The sequence below is a fragment of the Xenopus tropicalis genome, chromosome 7, assembly GCF_000004195.4.
Source record: "Xenopus tropicalis strain Nigerian chromosome 7, UCB_Xtro_10.0, whole genome shotgun sequence".
NCBI classification, from domain to species: Eukaryota; Metazoa; Chordata; class Amphibia; order Anura; family Pipidae; genus Xenopus; species Xenopus tropicalis.
Window position 1 is genome coordinate 93,477,387 of NC_030683.2, and position 23,723 is coordinate 93,501,109.

At 39.8% G+C, this 23,723-nt stretch overlaps 1 protein-coding gene across 2 annotated transcripts in view; it reads left to right on the forward strand.

The window, feature by feature from the left end:
- The first annotated feature begins 389 nt into the window (after positions 1-389).
- c1qtnf12 (C1q and TNF related 12) overlaps positions 390-23,723 on the forward strand; it is a 46,573-nt gene continuing 23,239 nt past the window's right edge. The window contains exon 1 of one of the 2 annotated variants that reach the window (XM_012966573.2): positions 390-1,502. In XM_012966573.2, the coding sequence (XP_012822027.1) occupies positions 1,332-1,502 (171 nt within the window). In that variant the 5' untranslated portion in view covers positions 390-1,331. The remainder of the gene's footprint in view (positions 1,503-23,723) is intronic. The other variant, NM_001016365.3, reaches the window with a different exon arrangement.

A 23,723-nucleotide genomic window follows, 5' to 3' on the forward strand; every position in this document is an offset into this window, starting at 1 on the left:
CATACATGTCAAGGTTACTTTCATTTAAACCTTACACCTACAGATATACGTACTATAATTCTGCCAATATATCCCACTGAAATTTAGAGTCATAATAAGGTTCTCCGTTTTCCCTGCTTCATAAACAAGGGTCCTTGTACTCCCCACCAAACTGTTTCACATGATAATTTCACAACAGGAAAAGTCCACTACAATGGGGAAAAAATGGAGGGTTATGAGTCATTAAAAAGTGATTAACATCTCTCTGGAGAGGGTCTGATCTGCTTATCAGCCCTTATTTAATTGGACTGTGAAAAAAAAGGATTGACAGATGAGCATGGAAGGCCCCTCCCTTTCTCTCTCAAGTTGTTAGTAGGGCTGTTACAGGAAAGAAGTATATATTTGGGGAAATGAACTAGCCTGCAGAGCAACTGCCAATTTGCAGTTGAGAAGAGACAGTGAGAGACAGAGAAAATATATATGCTGGAGCTGAGAGCAAACTACCATCTATCTAAGCAATCATTAGAACCCTGCACGTGTGTAGGAATAAGGAAGGACTTATTTCAGAGAATTGCTGGATTTTTTTCTCTTTTTTTATCTGCAGTAGAAATTCAGACTTTCTTTCTTTTCTTTTCTTTTTTTTTTTTTTAATAATCCTGGCTGCTGTTTAAAGAAAAAGAGCTGAATTACTGTCTTCGCCTTAAAGCCAAGAATAAAAAAATAAAAATACTAAACCTACATTAAGGTATTTTTACTGATTAAGGAGATGTATTTGTCATATTCATTGCTTGAAATATAAATATTACTCAGAAGAAAGCTGGTGAAAGAGGCCATTAATAGTGGATTATTCCTCAAAGCCTATACATTCACCTGGATACTGAGAGTCACTGAGGAGAAGAAGATGATCTGGTGATCAGCGCGAGGATGTCATTGTGCCACCATTTGGCTGATGAGCTCAGGATTTATTGATGATTGTTTCTGTGTGTGATCTTTCACTGCGAATCACTGCATACACTGATGGGTCTCTATGCTGACAGATGTGGGCTGAGATGCTGCCCTGATACTTCAGACTTTACAGGCTTCATAGCTCAGTGAGTTTTAATTACACTTTATGGACTTCTGAGCAAGTCGATAGGAGAGAATTTGTTTTCAACCCATCCTTTTATGCGGAGAAAGACCTGGTGGGATTAATTTATGCTTTATCTCAACCCTTTTGTCTTGGCCAGTCTGTATCTACACTGAAGGAGCTATTCTTTCCACTTGTTTTGTCCTGTTAAGCATCTTTGAAAGATACCTGGAGTGCTTTCCAGCTCAGCTTTCTAACTCCTGAAGGATATATTTCCCAGAACATAATGAGGTGTTGGGTATGGCTGTTAGTGGCCATAGTTCTGTGCCAGCAGCTTTCTGTCGTTCGAGTCCTGGCAGCTAAAAAGGAACGCAAGAAAGGAAAAGACCCTCATCAGTTCACTGAACCCTTTAATGTCTCCTTGTCCAACAGTGAGGAGTTACATGAAACGGACAAGGTATGTGAGTCATTTGGCACACCTACGCCACCTTTCATTCTCTCTAAACTTCTTTTTCCAAACCAGGTGCAGCAGCCAGATGCCCACCTGATGCTCTTTCCAAATTTAGCATTTGCTCTCTAACCCCATAGAACTAAATTAGCTTCTTCCATTGTGAATTTTTGCCTTAAAATGCCACTGGCTTCTTTAGCGCCAAAAGGACCTCTTCGTAAAAGTAGAATAAAGGTGGTGGAACTCCTCTCTAAAAGCATCTCTAAAGCATTACCAACCTGCATGCATATTCCTACATGCTGCTGTTGCTAAACTGCAACTCCCATTAAACTATACTGCAGAAGCTGAATGGTTGATTTTAAAGGCTGAAGGGTTAATTTACAGAATCTAAAATATTCACCTGTAGGTGCTTTTATTACTGCCGCACACAAAGGCATACAGAATTGCTTTCAGAGATTCAATGTATATTGGATATATATATTTAGAATAGCATTGTTCTACAGTAAGTTACAATGCTTGCTGAATAGAGATGTGTGACTGTTTAAAGATCACGAGAGCACAGCAATGAAAAGTTTCACTTTTTTACAAGTTTGTAGTAAAGGCTCGGTCCATAAGGAATAGCTAGAGACAGCATGACAGGCTTGTTAAACAACCATGACTGTGTTTTCTTTCATGCAAAGTGTGACAGATTACATTACTTAGAGCAGAGCTCAGTCTATTGCCAGTACATTGTTGAGTTATGGAAACCTGTGCTTGTATGAAGCATTTAATAAGCTTTATTACAGAGGTTGCAGGAATGAATAGAACTTATTGTTGGATAGAAAAATACAGAGGCAGTTCCTATGTAGAGTAAGGGACTGTAAGAAACTATATTATTTAAAAGGATGGGAGAGGATAGGACTTTCAGGAAAGGAACAGTGCAAGAGGAGAGAATTGTTTACTTTGTGGTAAGTGTCAGAATGTGGAGGAAGTGCTGGACCAGGACAGAAATGTCATCATGACAGTGATGTTTTAAGTAGTAGTAGCTGGACAGGAGATGTACTGCTGTGTAGCCTTGAGTGGAAAGACATACACATAGGGAAGAGGACAACAAGTAAAAAAAACTTATGGATAGCTGTCAGTAGCAGATTTTACTCATAACATTTAATGCTACCTTTTGGCTAGATATAAATATGGGTGTATTGGAGCATATGTGGCGAGGAGCAGTATTTACCCTTAGGGGAGGGCAGGGCAGGATTGCAGGTGCCTAGCATGCCTCCCAAGCCAGGATGTACTCAGGAGCTGTTATTAAAATTGCATGTGGAACTGTATAGCTGGCTGATTAAATAGTCCAATGATGTGCAACATAAATGAATTCAGGTAGCTCACAAATAGCCCCTGACTGCTGTTAAGCACAATACATTACCTCTGAAAACATTCCTTTTTATGAGAAAACAATACCTTTAGCTGTCACTTCTTTCTACTATCTCCATTCAGTGCCTGCCTTAGGGTAAATAGTGCTGTGCAAAATAGTGCATGGTTGCCCACAGACATTTGTAAAAGCTGTAAACAGAATACAGTGGTACAGCTTTATACAATGTGTCTATGAAGATTCTCATTCATCCAGGTCATGATATACAGTATCTAGTAGAATTAAGTCTAAAACAACTGGACTTTTCTGAGTTTTTCTTGAAAACGTTTCACCACTCATCCGAGTGGCTTCTTCAGTTCAAATGACTGGTAGGGAATTCCCCGGTATTTAAACTCTTGATGGTAGTAGAGTCACAGACAGCCAATCACAATGGTTCCATTGAACTTGTTCAGTTAGGTGTTAGCTGAAACTGACAGGTGTAAGAAGGTATGATCCAACATACAAACGTTTTCAAGAAAAACTCAGAAAAGTCCAGTTGTTTTAGACTTAATTCTACTAGATATCTGTATAGCTTTATACAATATTGTACTCTTCAATGCAGGCTTAAATGTCATTGTCTCCTGCACTCGGCCCCCTGCAAATCAGCTGATCTACTGCTCAAGAATGTCCTTTATTTACACCTATCCACACTCACCAGCACACCCTGGCCTATCTGTTCCGCCTGGTTCACGTTCCAAATAGCACAAAAATACTGGCACAACAGAACTTGTTTAAGCGGGATAAACCCTGCTGATTTTTAATAGTAGTAAACCATATTGGTTTGCTACTATTAAAAATCATCAGGCTTTATTTACACCTGCCTTGTGTATGCAGACATTCCTTCTTGAGCCTGTGGAATGGCACACTAGAATGGGATGTACACATGGATATATCCACGGGCCACACATGGGTCATTACTTACAAGGTGTAACTTGTGTCCTCTTGCCTGCCATTTCCTGTCAGAAGAAAGACTTATTATTACCGGTAAGGTACATTGCTTTACACTTGGAAAAGCAAAACAGGAGAATCACCAATTTCTTTTTGGTGATAAAGCAAACTGCTTTTTTTATAGGAAAAACATATGTGTCTAGCATCGGGGCCACAGCTGATATTAGAAGGATGGTATGCGGGGCCTGAGCCATCTGTAACCATTTTAGTAAAAATATGCATTTTATACATTTGGCCCAGTTTAGGTTTCCATCACTTTTAACCTATTTTTTTTCTTAAATTTAAAAACAAGTTGCCCTTTTATGCAGTAACATGTAGTTACACTGGAAATGTGCTTGTGCCAGACAGCAGGGGGAAGCAATTTTCCTTTGCATCTTTTGTATTCTTATTAACCTTCTTTCATCAAATGTCCTGAAATGTACAAAGTTCAATTTTTATTATCTCCCTCCTGAGGAACTGAACATACAAAGAAAATCTTTGTGATGGAACAGCAACTTTATTAAGAAATATTGCAAACCAATGTTATTCGTATAGAGAAGCATGGAACCTGGGACAGTAATCATAAGAGATCATTTATGTTTGATGGAGTAGAGAGCAAAGTGCAAAGAAAAGGGACCCTGTGACAAGTGGCTGTGGGCACGATACTCCATGCTGCAAATATATTGCAAGAACCTGTGCTTTCCCCATGAATGCAGTACTTCCTGCTTTTGCCAGCATTGTATTCATAAGGGGTGGGCTGGGGGAGGTATATGATCCATGCACACAAATTAGGGAGCTCCACCGCGTGCATAGTACAGGGATAGGGGTGCCACCTGGCAGGTAAAATACCAGAAATGTATCTGCCAGTAAATTTTTAATTACCGGAGTTATGCCCTGGCCTGCCCTCAATCCTCAGCCCTCTTCTCCCTTGTTCTTCTGTCCCCTTTGCCAAACCCACAAAACTGCAGCTTGATTGGGTCTATTATGTCCAGTCCTGCCCCATTTGCATACTCTACCTGCCCCATTTGCATCATCACCCTGCCTTTTCATGGGCCCGCCCCTTCACTGATCAAACAGGCCAGATATTTTTCATGAGAAAGATGGCAGCCCTATACAGGGGAGTAAAGTCTACCACAAGGTTCAAATGCAGCAATGCCCAAGAAGTAAGTGTTGGGTAAATGAGCACTAAAAATGTGCTATTGTTTCCATCAGTGCTCTAGCACTTGCCTCTGGGCATTGATAAATGTGTACTAGAACACAATAGGCACATGTTAGGGTGTAGGAAATAGGAGACAAAAAAAATAAGTTCATTTTCAACTCACTTTTATTAAACATCTCAGTACAATCAGAAACACTCACACTCAGGACCTGAGGCCTACCTGGATCATTTTAAGGGACTTCATACCACCTCTACTCTTAACTATTGATGGGCGAAATGTTTCGCCAGGCATGGATTTGTGGCGAGTTCCTGCGTTTCGCCATTGGCGGATTGTTTTGCGAAACGGATGAAAAAATTTGCTGCACATCCAAAAATTGTCGCTGCATGACGAAAGAATAGCCGTGGGCGGCAAAAGAATAGCTGTGTGGCGAAAGAATAGCCACGGGTGACAAAAGAATAGCCGTGCGACAAAAGAATAGTCGCGGGTGACAAATTTTTTTTGACGTGCAACATTTTTGCCATTTCGCGAATTTTCCACCGTTTTGAGAATCTTTTGAAAGATTCGCGAATTTTTCGGTGAAGCAAAACGGGACAGATTCGCTCATCACTACTCTTAACACATGGGTCTCAACTTTGGTGATAACAACTGGGGCACGAGCCTCACTAACATTGCCCATTGAAACTTCTGACTGCCCAGCACCCCTATCTTGTGCTACTGTACCACTCTATTAAATAATATACTACATGTTACAAGTGCTGGAAGAGTAGGTTGCGCACACTTTACACATCACTTGCTGCTCTGTGGAGCTAACAGTTTAATTTCCCAGTTATAAGGATGAGCACACACATTTGCTAGTTTATTTAGGAGCCACTTAACTTATCAGTCACCTGTCAGTGTGAAACTATAAGAATTAAAAACATGAACAGTGGCATAACTACCAAGCAGCTGAGCCCAGAGGTCATACAGTGGAGGAAATAATTATTTGACCCCTCACTGATTTTGTAAGTTTGTCCAATGACAAAGAAATGAAAAGTCTCAGAACAGTATCATTTCAATGGTAGGTTTATTTTTACAGTGGCAGATAGCACATCAAAAGGAAAATCGAAAAAATAACTTTAAATAAAAGATAGCAACTGATTTGCATTTCATTGAGTGAAATAAGTTTTTGAACCCCTACCAACCATTAAGAGTTCTGGCTCCCACAGAGTGGTTAGACACTTCTACTCAATTAGTCAACCTCATTAAGGACACCTGTCTTAACTAGTCACCTGTATAAAAGACACCTGTCCACAGAATCAATCAATCAAGCAGACTCCAAACTCTCCAACATGGGAAAGACCAAAGAGCTGTCCAAGGATGTCAGAGACAAAATTGTAGACCTGCACAAGGCTGGAATGGGCTACAAAACCATTAGCAAGAAGCTGGGAGAGAAGGTGACAACTGTTGGTGCGATTGTTCGAAAATGGAAGGAGCACAAAATGACCATCAATCGACCTCGCTCTGGGGCTCCACGCAAGATCTCACCTCGTGGGGTGTCAATGATTCTGAGAAAGGTGAAAAAGCATCCTAGAACTACATGGGAGGAGTTAGTTAATGACCTCAAATTAGCAGGGACCACAGTCACCAAGAAAACCATTGGAAACACATTACACCGCAATGGATTAAAATCCTGCAGGGCTCGCAAGGTCCCCCTGCTCAAGAAGGCACATGTGCAGGCCCGTCTGAAGTTTGCCAATGAACACCTGAATGATTCTGTGAGTGACTGGGAGAAGGTGCTGTGGTCTAATGAGACCAAAATAGAGCTCTTTGGCATTAACTCAACTCGCTGTGTTTGGAGGAAGAAAAATGCTGCCTATGACCCCCAAAACACCGTCCCCACCGTCAAGCATGGGGGTGGAAACATTTTGCTTTGGGGGTGTTTTTCTGCTAAGGGCACAGGACAACTTATTCGCATTAACGGGAAAATGGACGGAGCCATGTATCGTGAAATCCTGAACGACAACCTCCTTCCCTCTGCCAGGAAACTGAAAATGGGTCGTGGATGGGTGTTCCAGCACGACAATGACCCAAAACATACAGCAAAGGCAACAAAGGAGTGGCTCAAGAAGAAGCACATTAAGGTCATGGAGTGGCCTAGTCAGTCTCCGGACCTTAATCCAATAGAAAACCTATGGAGGGAGCTCAAGCTCAGAGTTGCACAGAGACAGCCTCGAAACCTTAGGGATTTAGAGATGATCTGCAAAGAGGAGTGGACCAACATTCCTCCTAAAATGTGCGCAAACTTGCTCATCAATTACAAGAAACGTTTGGCCTCTGTGCTTGCAAACAAGGGTTTTTCCACTAAGTATTAAGTCTTTTTTTGTTAGAGGGTTCAAAAACTTATTTCACTCAATGAAATGCAAATCAGTTGCTATCTTTTATTTAAAGTTATTTTTTCGATTTTCCTTTTGATGTGCTATCTGCCACTGTTAAAATAAACCTACCATTGAAATGATACTGTTCTGAGACTTTTCATTTCTTTGTCATTGGACAAACTTACAAAATCAGTGAGGGGTCAAATAATTATTTCCTCCACTGTATGTTTTAGTTCCGCTGGCCTGCCGCCAATGCTTGCTCACTGCCTGCCATCAGTTGCTGATGAACATGAAAATCAAATTATATGTTCTGTGTTACTTCCCTAGACTTAGGTATAGCTAATCTATTATAGGTTTGCTGGAATAGGTTAGGGATTTTAACCCTTGAAGTGTCACAGATTGTAGAATCTATATTTAAAGATCCATATGCTTCATGTCCAAGCTAGCCCCACTATGTTTTTTTTTTTTATCTTGGTAGGCCCATTCCTTGAAGCCAACAAAGAAGTACATGCAGAATACATAGGAAATGCTTTAGGGCAATGAAAGAAAAGATTAGTTACCTGAGATAAAATTGCCTTTACCATGGGCGACTAATATCCTGCCAATGCTTTCCTACTGGCAATAATGTAAATCACCAGTGGGAAAACATACACATCACCTATGTGTTGCGAAGTAGCCCAAAATTGCCTTTCAAGGAAATTTCTGGCTACTTCAGAAAGTATCTGTACCATGTACAGTATGTTTCCCCACCAGCATTTGCATTCTAGCTGGTGGATAGGAAATACAGGATATTTTGTTGCCCGAGGTAGCCAAGATTTATTATGGATGATAATATGTCCCATGTGTCATTGCCTTTAGGTAGTTGGAATGGCTTATGGAATGATACAGAGTATCTATCTGTGCCTTGCATAAGCAAAGGTCTTGTTCAAACTTACAGATACGCTAACAGTGCAACGTCATGCCTTGCCTTCCAAAACCTACATCTCACAAAGAACAAGGGCAATTACCTGCCCAGTATATGGAGTGGTAACTGCCAGTGCATATGTTTATTTTTGTCAAGGAGCATGTTGTAACAGTTTTGCAGTGGAACATTCTCTGACAGGATGAAACCAGTTCAGATAAATTAATTCTCCAGACCTGAAGAAAAAAAAAAAGAGAAACGACGTAATCACCATCACATATATTTAGTTTTTCCAGCTATTGGGAACATTCTGAAATATATTTGTCAGAGCGACAAGAACAAACTCTTCACATAAGATGATCCTGTCTGTTAATTAAACTTAAAAAAAATCTAAAATCCTTTTTCTAGAATAAGCCAAAGTTTTTGAAAGCAAAGTTTTTTTTCATGAAACAAAAAGTGGTATTGTGCTTTGTCTAAAAACACTGGAAATGCAGACATTATTATGTTTGTGGGGCATTCGGTCATTATAATAAGGGAAATGTAGGCTGAGCATAAGGTCTTATTAAAGTTCAGTTAATAGAAATCAGTATGATGTGGTCCTAATATTGACCCATGCTGTGCCCGTTTAGGTGCACACTTCAGAAAGTATAGGGACACGCAGGAAAAAATGGAAGGTTATGCCTTTGACAGAGAACACAGTAGGGCTCATTTATATCGCAGTCGCACAAAAATGGATACAGTTGTAGCGTATAATAATAGCTTGTGCCTAAATATTCTCTCTATACTTGTGTGTATTTGCACCAAGTGCCATTGCATCCTCCCAGTCTGTTCAAGGCGGTCCATCATGGGCAACTGTACTCGAAGGTGAAGGTAATCCTGGGTGTCCACCAGTGGCATAACAATAGAGGAAGCAGTTTCCCATTCGCAGGGGGGGCAGAGACCGCAGGGTCTGCTTCCTCTATTGTTTCATGGCCTTCCACCTGCTCTCTTGCATGTCTGGGCTTGCTTGCTTATAAATCTCTGCATATTCTTAGATAGGAGAGCAGGCAGGCAACTATACGCAAGCAGACCGAGAGAAAGGGGATGGAGGGAAAGGGGCCAGGGGCTGGTAGCGTTTGCTACTCTGTGCCGAGCCCCTCTGAAGATTGTTTTGCTGGGGGGCCAGGCCCAGAATAGTTATTCTGCTGTTGCCCACTGTGGCTGTGTCAATTATGACATCAGACTTCTGCCTAAAAAAATATCATCACTATAATGCTAAGTGCTGGAAATTACACAGTGCCAATTCCAAAAACTTTGAGCGCAATTGTGTCCAAATCCTTAAGGCACCAAGTGCAATTGCAGGCATTTTAACGGCTCTGGTGCAATTGTGCCGAGCACAACTCCATAAATGGCTGCAGTTACTGTGGAATTGTGGGGAAAATGCTGCACTACAGGTAAAGAAACTTTGTGAATTGCATGCAAAATTAAATGCTGCACACTGTGCTTCCATTCATCAACAAGCCCAATTGTATTATATTTAGGGCCGGATGTAAATAAAAGGAAATCACAGTTATTTGACCTTTTCAGTGTAAATCTGTTTCTTCTTAGTCTAGGCGCCTGTATTTTGTTGATTTTATCATTTGCTTTTCTGGCTAAATCTGCTTTGTCCCAAGTTTTTAACCACATAAACAAGCAATCACTGTTAATCCATTGCATTTTCCCTCACTGAAAATAGTCAATTTGTAAATGGACCTTCTCTACAATCACCATGCCTGGGCATATTATATTTGTCTAAGTTCCAATCGATCTCTTAAACAGGACACTTTTTCCTTTATATCAGGAAAGTTTAGGCATGCATTCCCCATGGTCAATTTTCAAGATATTATTATGTCACTGTCATTTCAATAAGTGCCCAGCACACCAAAGCAAACCTGCTTGCCCATAAATATACTTTTAAACTTGTATGAAATGATGCTGATAACATTAAATTACATCCCTTACATAATTTTATTGGTGACACAATGCCTTCTCTTGATATATACAATAGAGATTTTTACCCCATTCCCATAGGCTATTTCATCTGAGTTATGCCACAGGCAACTTGCGGTAATTGCTTTTGTACTTATTGGGATGAGAGATATATAGGTTCCCAAAGTTTGGACACTAATAATGTCCTTAAGGTCTGTGGCAAAAATTGCTGTAAAAAATACCCTTAATCTCCTGCCAGTGTGTCCCATAGAAAAGCATGAGAAGCTCCCTGCCAATGACATTAGCCAAAGGCACTGATCAGAAATGCTTGTGTCTGCCAAGCTATGCCAAGCTTTAGAGTCTGCTGTATGCAGAACACAGAAACAGTTACATGCTTACATACACATTCTTTAGACCTAAAATATTAATACATTTGTTGCTTTTGTTCATACCCACTCCTGATAGATGACAGAAGCCTACAGGTGAAGTCATGCATCAGTGGTTGGGTTGCTGAACTCTGACTGAAGGAAACCTTTCTCAAGTCATTTTCACTGAGGGTAAAACTCTGAATTTCAGTTAATTCCAGTACCCTAAGCACCACAAATACATGGAACATGGGCATTATATAGAAAATAGTGTTCTTTATTGCAAAATATAAGGACAATATAAGTCGCTGTGGAGTTCCCTGGCCCTGTAAAGGCACAAGACCGAAGGCTGTTAAACAAGAGTTTTTAGTCTTCAGCAATTTACAGTATAATCCCATAAGTGTACAGGTATATATCAAGGTATACGTGGGGGGCAGGTGCAAATGCCTCAGACCTACAGCAAGAGGAGGATCATACCACAACAAAAATAGGAGGCACTTATGGATCCCACAGACAGGTTTGTGTAAAAGAAATGCATCTTTAATTATGGCCAACAAAAGACATAGCCTTATGCATTTCATGCATAAAGGACTTAATCATAGGCTGAACGGAAAAGTTTCTGATACAAGCATATATCCCGAAATTGGTGGGTTTGGGGTTTATATGTTTGTAATAGAAACTGTTCTGTCCAGCATGATTAAGTCCTTTATGCATGAAATGCGTAAGGCTACATCTTTTATTGGCCATAAATAAAGTTTACATTTCTTTTACACAAGCCTGTCCATGGGATCCATGAGTTCCTGCTGTTTTGGTTGTGGTATGATCCTCCTCTTGCAGTAGGTCTGAGGCATGTGCACCTGGACCCCACATATACCTTGATATATACCTGTACACTTATGGGATTATACACTAAAATGCTCTAAATGCAATAGCAATTGCAGTCCTGGGCCACTGACCTGAGCTACAGGGAAATACTCTTGCTTTCGGTTGTGCAATGGCTCTTGGCCCAACAGTAAATAATCAAGGTTAGTGTTGTCAGTTGCTTTGCTACCAATCTCCCCTATTTAGAAAAGGCTTCCTTTGAAGTGGAAGTAGAAAATTTTCAGGAATCCTGAAACCAAAGGAAGGAAAAAAAAAAGCTGAAAAACCTCAATTTTATTATGCAGCTCATTTAAGTAGGCATATAGTCTGATAGTGAAGGTACAAATTGTAACATACTAGTTAATTTGATAAGGTCATAAAAACTAAAGCAAAATACTGCCAAATAAGCTGTTTAAGCTTCCCTCTCTTACTGACAGTACTGTAAAACTGAATGTTATATCCAGCCACCAGGAGGTGCCATTATTGGAGCAAGGACAGCTGAGAGGAAGCATCACTGTGCAGAAAAATCAAATACAGTTCAAAAGAAAACTAAGTACTACTCCAAATTATTGCATAGTTGGCCATATTCCTCTCATGGCACACTACAATGGGGGTCTTTGACTATAGATATTATCTTAGATGGGTCCAAACAAAATACAGAAGTGGAAATAGCATAGTACACAATACTGAGGCAAATGCCAATGACAGGGGAATTGATCAATGTGTTATCTGCCAGAGTTGGGTTCTCTACACTATATAGGGGCAGCCAGTAGATATAGGGGCAAGAACATTGTTCAGGGCTGTTCAGAAATGATGGCATGTATAAATTTGAAGAAACTAGGGGACTATCAGTGGGGCGCATACTGCAAAATATCATAAGGGAAGGGTGGGGTATAGACATGCAAGATAGGGAGCAGCAGATAACACAGACTGAAATGGGGCCCTATGGGGGCAGTACGCAGCCATTCCCCTGGGCAGCAGTGCTCCACCCATAAGCACTAAAGGTGTGCACTCTTGCCAGGGAGAATAGTAAATGCCCCCTAAGATTCAGTCTGTCACTTCACTTTCAGGAAAGTCGCTTGTACTTTATATATTTACTTTCAAATCCTGTTCATTTTATTATGCTAGTTGCCTATATTAAAAAAAATAAAACTAAAGTTACTTTGTGCTAGATATCATCACAACATATTACATAGATCTGATCCTCTCTTTAGCTGCTATAATTGGTAGCAGTCCCTGAACAGAAACACAAAATGTCAGACGTAGGGCTTCTTTCCTAATGGTATGGGCTTGCATACTACAAGCAGGTATTAGGCACAGGGTTCCCTAGCAGCAGCATGTCTCCCCCACTTGCATCTTGCGCATTTTCAATGACACAGAAGGTGTGTTCCAGGTGATGCCCATGTGCTGCCTCCTGTTGTCCCTTTTGTATGCAGTTCTGGCAAAAGCAGGCATCGCTGCATACAGAATGAACAACAAAACTGCTCTTTCTGGGAGTTCAGACTCACAACTTAGGGTGCAGCATGCAGATCGCCCCTGCAGAAAACCCCTTTTGTGCACTTCATCCCATACCTAATGAGCCAGATGATGCAAGTAAGAAAGTAATGCATAAGAACTTTAAATATACCCCTAAGCCCCATTTAAATGTGCTGCATCTATCTAAAAAATTTCGACTAATTTATTTTGTGATACAAACTGAATTGTTTTCCTACCAATGTTTTCAATGTTAGCAACGTTATAATTTTTTCTCAAAACAAGACCAAAACTGAATAGAGTTTGTATGGCCTGTCATCTTGTGTGCAGATTGGTAAGGTTTAGACTGGCATAAAGCATTGCAGTCATAACAAATATGAGTGTTGGGTTTGAAAATCATATAAATATTCTACTATAAAAAGACATTTCTGGGAAGATTGTTTTAGATTTTGCTTTAGTAAGAAACATTTCAGGGTGGATGCGTAATCTCATACTTTCTCTTTCAGACAGAACAGTGGAAATGCTACTCAGACAAATGCTACAAGTACAAGGCCTTTGGCTGGCCATACACAAGGCTGCCAAATAAGCAGATTTCCCCCCCAATATGCCCACCTATTTTGGGCGTTATAGAAGTAATATGATGGCTTGGCCTGGGGGCCGAATAAGCGGATTATAGAAGCTGCACATCAATGAGCCGATGGGGCCCCTGATCCGATGGGAAAACCAAACCTGCCCAAACTACACCAGCCAATTTTTGGTCAGATATTGGTCAGGTAGTCTCGTTGGAGGGCTGCATACATGGGGTAGATAAGCTGTCGATTCAGTCTGAAGGACTTGAATCTCTAGCTTAAATCTGGCCACGTATGGCCACCTTTAGTTTGGGGGCACTATGGAGTATAGTGTGATGGTGCATAATGTGTTTTTTTATCTTTATTTTTAATTAGCCTACACTCTTCACTTTTAGTTATGAATATTATCTAAAGCAACAATTTAAATGACAAAGCTGCTTTAAGTAAATTGTACTAGTAAGCTATAAAACCAATCTACAGTTATCTGTGAGTGACTGAAACATGCATGGGGGCACAAAGCTCCTATATAATTACAAATGTTGGGAACTGCATAGCATAAATGGAATGTGATTACAAACTTTTAGAGTGATAGCTCAAGGGTGTTTGGTTGCCTATGGGGAAATACCACTCCCTGAGGGCAACAAATCTCTTAAAAATAACATTTCATTGACTAAAATAGCTATTTAAGTTTGCAATTAAAATATTTTATTCAAGGTTGGACTGGGGTTTCTGGGCCCAATGGAAACCTCACTGCAAGCTCCCCCACCACCAAGTACCCCTTGCATGTCTTCCTTCCTCCCCCGTGGAGAGTACCTCTGGCCATGCTAGCATCCCCACACAAAAGAAACACTCCCCCTGCCCCACAGATTCTGCACTGGGGCCCACTGGGTACAGGACCCACCAGGATTTCTTCCAGTGTCCTAGGATCATAGTCTGACCCTGAGTTTAACTGTACTGAAATGTCCCATATGTCATGACCCTTAACTGTCATGTTCTACACCAGTGCTGTCCAAGTTCTGCGGTGCCGAGGGCCGCAATTTCTCTCGCATACATGGTGGAGGGCCTCTAATGGAAGCCAGTTTTGACCACTCCCCCTTTTAAACCACACCCACCTTAAACCACACCCATTTTATCACAATGGTGGTAGTGCAGCAAAAAGCCAAATGCTTGGTCCTCGCTGCAGGAATATCAACCATCATTCATATGTGAACGAATTATGTTATGTCATATTAAGACATACCATTAAATCCATATGTCTCCTTCTCCTCTGTGGATAGCACAGCAACCCCCAACATATAATTACACACCTTAGGGACCATGTAATAACCTAATGCTAATTTCCTAATGCTAAGAAACTCCCAGAACAAACACCTGCCAGGTTCACCTCCCACAGGCAGCATAGGGTAGGCAGAGTATGGCACACACAGGCAGCACTGCCTGCCCTATGCTGCCTGTGTGCACGCCATACTCTGCCTGCCCTATGCTGCCTGTGTGTGCCATACTCTGCCCTACCCTGCCTGTGTGTACCATACTCTGCCTGCCCTATGCTGCCTGTGTGTGCCATACTCTGCCCTACCCTGCCTGTGTGTGCCATATTCTGCCTGTCCTATGCTGCCTGTGTGTGCCATACTCTGCCTGCCCTACCCTGCCTGTGTGTGCCATACCCTCCCTGCCCTATGCTGCCTATGTGCCATACTCTGCCTACCCTATGCTGCCTACACACAGGCAGCATAGGCCAGGCATACATACAATGAGGTGTGAGGTGTGAACAGGAGAACTATGTGGGTGATTACAGCCTGAGCCTGAGGTGTGAATTATGCCGGGGGTGAACAATGCAGAGATTAAAAGGTGTGAACAGTACAGGGGATTATGAATCAGTCTGAATCTGAGGTGAGAACCATGCAGGGGGCCAGTTAATCTCAGTACTGATATGAGATACTGAGATATGGCTGAATGATACAAAAAATTATATCGGATTGTTAAGCAAAAGAGAAACTGTGTCAAAAACTGCAACTTTTAGCAGCCTTAAATAAATGCCATGTAAATTGTACATTCTTATGGCTAATGAAACTTATGGGTTTGTAGTAACCTGGGCCACAGATTGCCCTGGTCTCACACCATGTAACTACATAATCATGTTTGTGTTTTCACATAAATTCATTTTCGATGTGTGTCACTTGCTTTTTTCTTTGGCCTCTTTTCAAATGGAGGCCACTGACCCCAGCAGCTGTAGAACTATTGCTCTGTGAGCCTACAATGTTATTGTTATTTTTATAGCTTATCTTTCTAATCTGTGCCAATACTATTTATCTTCCAGTCTCTCATTCAAATCACTGCCTGGTTGTCAGGGTAAATTGGACCATAGCAACCACACTGATGTTAAAATGCCAAACTGGAGAGCTGCTGAACAAAAAGAAAAATAATTCAACAAATACAAAAATTGAAAAAAGCCCACATGCAAATAGTCTCAGAATATCTACATCATACTCAAAGATAATTTGAAGGGTGAACTACACAATTTTTTAAAGAAAAAAAAAAAATATGTATATTTTCAATAAAAGAACTTATTTTATGTGCGATGAAACAAATGGGGTTGTTAAGAAGTGGATATAATGGTATACACAATGGTTTAGTATGATGCTAATAACAAGAAATCCTTTAGATACATAATACAACTTTAAACAGCAAACAGTTAGTCTTCATGCTTCAGTATTAAACATTCATTTCTTCCTATTCCCAAAAAAGGCAAAATACTGAGATGCAGGGGAGAGCAGAGGTTTCAAGTCCTTATCTGTGTCTGCATCTCTAAACTGTGCTTTGGTCACCTTGTCTTCATACTCTCCCTAACCCTTCATGAATAATAGGTTTAGTTTGAGCTCTATTAAAGGGGACCTGTCAGCTTAAGAAATAATTCCAAATTCTTTTCTGGTTTCCTTCAGTCTTGGAATCCACAGTAACATCAAGCAGGTAGATGCCATGTTGTTAAGGCAAGCTTTACGTCAGCCCAAAAGTTTGCATATGCATCAGAACGATCTTGATGCCCACCATTATAGACCATGAGGACGGAAGCAAGACTGTATTTAGATCAAGTGCCACCCTAGAAACTGGCGGCTGGGGTTCTTCTTTCTATTTATTTCTAAAAAAAGAAAATGTATTATATAGGCACCCAAGGGTCGCCCCCAGATATCGCTGTAGGCTCAGGCCGCTGGGTGCCTATATATAAATATGCCCCTGGGAATAAGAGGAGTGCAGTAACATCTAGGAAGTGCTGAATGGAAAGAGAAAGTAACTGCCTGCCCACTTAGGCACAGAGGCAGGGCAGGTAATATATGATCGCAAGCTGTGTAAAATATCCAGTTATGTATGTTTTAATAAAAAAATTGGGTTTCATGTTTAATTAAATTTTGGTCTGTAGAGAAGGATTTTAACACAAAAAAGTCTAAAAACCACTGTCCTGTTTAGTGTTCCTGCTGTAGAAACTGGGCATGCCCAAGCCGTATCTCTGGAGTTCTATGACACACACCTTACTGGCTTGTAATGGAATTATAACACAACAGCACACCTATGGGAGATGAAAAAGAAATGCCATCACCAGTCAGTTTGTGCCAAAAACACAAATAATATCAGTGGGTCTTTCTACAAGCCACAGGCCAGAGGACAACTCCATAATTGCTGTAAGCCTGTGACTGGCACTCATATTCTACAATTAACAACCATATTCCAATGCACACAAAATCCATTAGTGCCTTTTTTAGTGCCAGCCATACTGCTGCACATTTTCACAGCGGTTTTGGCTTTTTGTTTTTTTTTGTTAGTTTCATTTATGAAATGTAAAAATAAACCAATGGTTGCACTGTCTGCATTCCATTCTGCACAACTTCTGTATATATATTACATATATAAAGGTACAATGTACTGATTAGTTATACATTATAAAATAAATAACATATACTCTAGTTTCAGACTGAAAAAACAGTCTGGTAAACGCTTTGCTCAGCAACAATTCTGCAATTTGTCACAAGACCTTTGACTTCTGGGCCAAATGTTTACTAAAATCTATAGATAAATGTAGTTTGCAGCAATCCTCACAGGAGCATGAGACCTGGGTCATTTATAAACACTGGGCAAATTTGCACCTGGGCAGTAACCAATGGTAACCAATCAGATATCTGCTTTTAATGTTCAACCTGCAGCTGGCAGAAAAAAATGAATTTTTTGATTTTAATAGACTCTATGGGAAATGGTCTTGTTATTCGGGGGTTTCTGAATAACGAGTTTTGGGAAAAGGGATCTGATACCTGTACATGCGAGAATAATATTATGGTGCATGTGATAGTTCTGCAGGTGTTTTCACACCATCAGAAAACTCGAATGACAATCCCCTGACATTACAGGTACAGGGAGATTTTGGCCTGAAATATATTAACCTTGTTTACTGTGGGCTATATAATGTGCCAAAAACACATAGGGTATCTAAACCTATAAAACAACATACAGCACAAACCAGACTGGACTGTGCCAACTTACACACTAAAACACACTCCCAAATTAAAGCTATACAGGTATAGCATCTGTTTTCCGGAAACCCTTTATCCAGAAAGCTCCAAATTACGGAATGGCCATCTCCCATAGACTCCATTTTAATCAAATAATTCAACATTTTTTAAAATGATTCCCTTCTCCCTATAATGATAAAACAATACATTGTATTTGATCTCAGCGAAGATATAATTAATCCTACTGGGTTTATTTAAAGTTTAAATAATTTTTCAGCAGACTTAAGGTATGGAGATCCAAATCATAGAAAGACCCCTCATCTGGAAAACCCCATGTCCCAAGTATTCTGGATAATAGATCCCATACCTGTATAAGAAATTGGTGATAATCACAACTGTTGTAAATCCAGATGCTGCATTTCAATAAAATCAATATATGGAAAATAAAAAGTGAGTAGATAAAAGCACTATAGTTTTAAAACTATTATGATTGCAAAAATGCTCAGAATGAATCTGGGTTTTAGATTTCCATCCCAGTCAATCACAGGCAAAACAGTCAGGGTACTGGCAAAATACAAAAAATATTTATTCAATCAATTTGCCATAGACATCGACGTGCAATGTGCTACACTTAAAAGTTACAAACTGTGTAGCATACACAATATATATAATGGCTATGCCACCCACCATACACCATTTATAGGTTGTATAAATCTTCCAAGATATATAATATAAATGTCATTCTATATAAAAACGCCCATACATATATATATATATATATATATATATATATATACCAGCAGATAGATAAAGCCGCAAGCTTCTATGTAGTTAACTCCAGGTTTAATGTGAGAGCATTCTGGCACCAGCACAGCACCTGAATTGGCAGCAATGCCTCAGTCTCTTGACGTAATCCTGCCAAAACAAAGAAAAGCCCAGCCAGCCAAAGCTCTGACTGCTTGTGCATGCCGTAGTAATTAAATAATCACTGCACTATGGGTCTCATTCCAGCAGTCATTCAGGATTCACTACAGTAAATAGGTGCAGAGTGAATTATTGTTTTGTCCCAGTAAATAGGGTTTTAGTGACTCTCTGAGCTGTATACTGTATGCCCAGATTATACCTCCATTTCTGCATTTATAGAGATGGCAGGCCTATATTACAGATGCTGCTCATTTCTGTCTTATAATTTATGTCAGTGGCACAATAAAGCCAATGGGAATTTATAGCTATTTGTCCCAAAATGTTCAGTTGATAATATAAGGTGCAAAGCCAAAGCTGTTGTGCAAACGAGCAACATTATGGCTTGCACTAGAAAAGTTTCCAATGGATTTTGTGTGCATTTGTAGAATATGAGTGCCAACCACAGGCTCACAGCAATCATGTAGTTGTTACCTGATACAAAGGCCCACTGACATTATTATGTGTGACAATACACAATGTGCAATAGGCACAAAAGGAGCAGAGAATTTCAGAAAATTCATAAACAGGCTGAGCCCAGCACAATGCTACTATAACCATGGTAAATGAGCCCCTTTTGTAATTACAACAGAAGCAGAAATAACTGTACATTTTAAGAAATAAAACCCACTCTGTATATACCTACATGAGCTGTAATCTGCCCTGTAAGTAAGAAGTAGCTACAGTGCCATTTAATAAATGCTGATTAAATCCTATGCTTAACTTTAGCAATGCTTCAATCCACGGCAAGGCAGAAACTAGCTCTAACCTGTTTCAAAGCAATAAAAAATAGGATATTAATTAACATTCCTCTGTAAATATCTCTTTGTTATCCAGCACTTCCCAAGAACCTTTAAAGAATCAACGGCTCAGGGAAATTTAAGAAAAAAATAATTAGGATTTTTCTCCTTCTGTTTTTGTCTCAGTCACGATGGACTTGACTGCGTTCATTAAAAGATCAGTAAGATTAATGTACAAGTTGTACCAATGGAGTTGGGCATGACAAGCCTGAGTGGTGTTTTTCCTTTCACTCTTTTTTTCTTTTAGCAGGATACAGTGGTGGGGAAAGTCCAAACTTGAAGCAAATCCCCTGTGAAAAGTAACAAGTTCAGTGTTATATACTGTCATGGGACAGTGTGAGGTCGTGGGAATAGGGCAACCTACAGAATCCATAACCCTGTAACCCTGTCGCCACCAGTAGAGAAACTCCCTTCTTAGCCTTGAAGGTTACAGAGGACCCCTAATCCCAAGAAGAGTTCCTTTAGGTCAGAAAAGTCAGATTTGTATCCATATTTGGTGCATAGGAGTGGGAATATTTAATAAGACTTTTTAAAAACTAATTATGAATTAATGATTCAGTTATGATTATCAGTTCAGATTGAAAAAAAAAAAAGATATACAGCCATCATAAAATGCAGTCTAATCTATACACATGTATGGAGAGGTATATTCTCTAAAATTCTCTCTAAATTGCCTTAACATCCACACAACTCTATCATATGCTATCAACTGAATTAACAGATGATTCCCAGTCAATCACTCTATCCCTATATAAATAAAGAATTATAATATCATAATATCAATAATCAATAATTTTGCCTCAATCTTGAAGTAATTCCATGTATAGCATATTTTCTAACAGATGATTCAAGTGACGGTTCTGAAAGTGCTAGAAAGGACATGTTTAGTATTCTACATCTGTATGTGCCATGTAATTGGTACAGAACATCCAAAAAGGGTACTTGCTTACTGTTCTAACATTAAGTCTAATGTAATCCTAAAATATTAGCATTTTGTTGATGAACAGTGTGCTGTCTTTTTAGCAGTAGGTTCAGAATATTATATGTGATTAGAAAAATACGTCCTTGTCAGTAGTTGTAACAAATGCCTTGCCACAAAGATCATGATAAGAGGAAGCAGTTTGGTGCCTTCCAGGGCTCAGGAATTTCAGTATGAATAGGAAACATAGCCTAAGGCTGAGAGTTAGGCAAATACTTATTCCAAACTCTTTGTGTTCTACATTATGCAAGTTTATCAATCAAACATTCTGTTAGAAATTCATCTTAGTCACACATTTATATCCAAGGCAACCTAGCTAGCGGGAAGAATATTTGTTGGCACATCTTTTACCAGATTCAGAAGCAGTAGTTAACAATTCTGGATCTGAACAACATAAATGAGTTGCAGGGGAGGGGGGAGGGGGTTTATGGAATGGACTCTGTATGGAATAATGGACTTTGTTGCTGGAATGAACAAGTCAGTCTAGGGAACCCTTTTTTGTAACCATCTACCATACACCGGGCCATATTCAATTTGATAAGAAAAGCCTATCACCTAATTCAATTCCAGATGCAATTAAATGAGAAAAACGTATCTCACAATTTATCACATGAAAAGGGAAAAAACTGGAAATAAATTAGGAGAAAAAAAACTATAATCACCAGTATTTAATCACCATGTTCCCAAAGAGTGAGAAAATCACATACTGCCTGCATAAGCACGCCACACCAAGAAAAAAAATTAGGTTTTTGACTTTATTCAATGAGAGGTATTTGTCCTTATTCAGCGTGAGGTGTTTGTCCTCATTCAATGTAAGGTGTTAGTCCTTATTCAATGTAAGGTGTTTGTCCTTATTCAATGCAAGGTGTTTGTCCTTATTCAATGCAAGTGAAGAGAACCCACCCACGTGTAGTGTTAAGACACGGTTACACGGCATGCTTCAGAAAATAACAACACAGATCTTCCTATCTTAAAATGTGAGAAATGGAATACGGCTCAGCCCTTCACATGTCACACTTCATTAGCAGAGTGCTGTCTTATAGCATCTCATGTCACCTGAAGTGAACATCTGAGAAAAGAAAACGCTTTAGAGAGTTGCTTTAAGCTCTCTATTGTTGCTGCTTTTATTTCTTAAAACAAATGCAAAAGAAATACTTTTTTGCTTCCTTAGAAATAAAATAGACATTTACAAGCTCAGAAGTCTTGCCCAATAACCATTATTTTCGCTGCTGTATTTTATTGCATCCTGTTTGAAGTGTGGTTGGCAGGGCCCATAACACACCCTGATTTCAGTAATGGGGAAAGCAGTAGCTACATCATGCTATCCTTATAGAACATTAATGGGTCATGGATATAAAAATCTGATTTTCATTTTACAGAGTAATTGCGTGTTCTTCCTTATGTGATTTTGTATACTAAATATTAATATCCCATGGTTATTTTCATTCTGCTGGAATATGTGTATTCTTTAATTTGACAGAAATAGAAAATAGACAGAAATAGAAAAAGTAGTAGGCTTTCTTACCTCTCTGAGGTTTCCCTTTCTTCCAGTAATTTACCCTAAGAATTTATCTTGGAGTTCTTCCCGCTTTTTTTGGATACTATTTGTGGTGGGTGCTCTATATAAAGATGCTGGAGCTACATAAATCTCCTCACGCTAGATAACAGGTTTAGTATAGCCAGATTAAGCAGTGCAATAGTTTAGGCTAACAACATAGCTTTTGGTGCAGCTCCTTTGACCAAGCTAGGTATTGTGCATGTCACTAGAGCTAGTGTAGGGTCCTCTCTGCAACCCCAATAAAGTCATCTTTCTATTGAATTACGTCACACAAAGGGATTTCTAACATGATTCCCCTAAGAGGAGAGTAGTTACTCCAAGGAGGAAGCCCAGATTCTCTAGAGCTTCATCCTGAAAAAATGGATCCTTATCATGGGGAGAGAGGTATTTCTGAGAAAGAAGACTAGTAGCCACACATTACACATTCTGAGAAAGAAGACTAGTAGCCACACATTACACATTCTGAGAAAGAAGACTAGTAGCCACACATTACACATTCTGAGAAAGAAGACTAGTAGCCACACATTACACATTCTGAGAAAGAAGACTAGTAGCCACACATTACACATTCTGAGAAAGAAGACTAGTAGCCCCACATTGCACATTCTGAGAAAGAAGACTAGTAGCCACACATTACACATTCTGAGAAAGAAGACTAGTAGCCACACATTACACATTCTGAGAAAGAAGACTAGTAGCCACACATTACACATTCTGAGAAAGAAGACTAGTAGCCACACATTGCACATTCTGAGAAAGAAGACTAGTAGCCACACATTACACATTCTGAGAAAGAAGACTAGTAGCCACACATTACACATTCTGAGAAAGAAGACTAGTAGCCACACATTGCACATTCTGAGAAAGAAGACTAGTAGCCACACATTGCACATTCTGAGAAAGAAGACTAGTAGCCACACATTGCACATTCTAAGAAAGAAGACTAGTAGCCACACACTGCACATTTTGAGAAAGAAGACTAGTAGACACACATTACACATTCTGAGAAAGAAGACTAGTAGCCACACACTGCACATTCTGAGAAAGAAGACTAGTAGCCACACACTGCACGTTCTGAGAAAGAAGACTAGTAGCCACACATTACACATTCTGAGAAAGAAGACTAGTAGCCACACACTGCACATTCTGAGAAAGAAGACTAGTAGCCACACACTGCACGTTCTGAGAAAGAAGACTAGTAGCCACACATTACACATTCTGAGAAAGAAGACTAGTAGCCACACATTGCACATTCTGAGAAAGAAGACTAGTAGACACACATTACACATTCTGAGAAAGAAAACTAGTAGCCACACACTGCACATTCTGATAAAGAAGACTAATAGCCACACATTACACAACTATGGATCTATGATATAGACTCCCTGTAATGATATGCTAACACATAAGCAAAAGGCAATGATTCCTCCTCAGAACATAAAGCGAGGGGGTGCTCCTGGCACCCAATAGAATGTCCTTCAAAACATTAC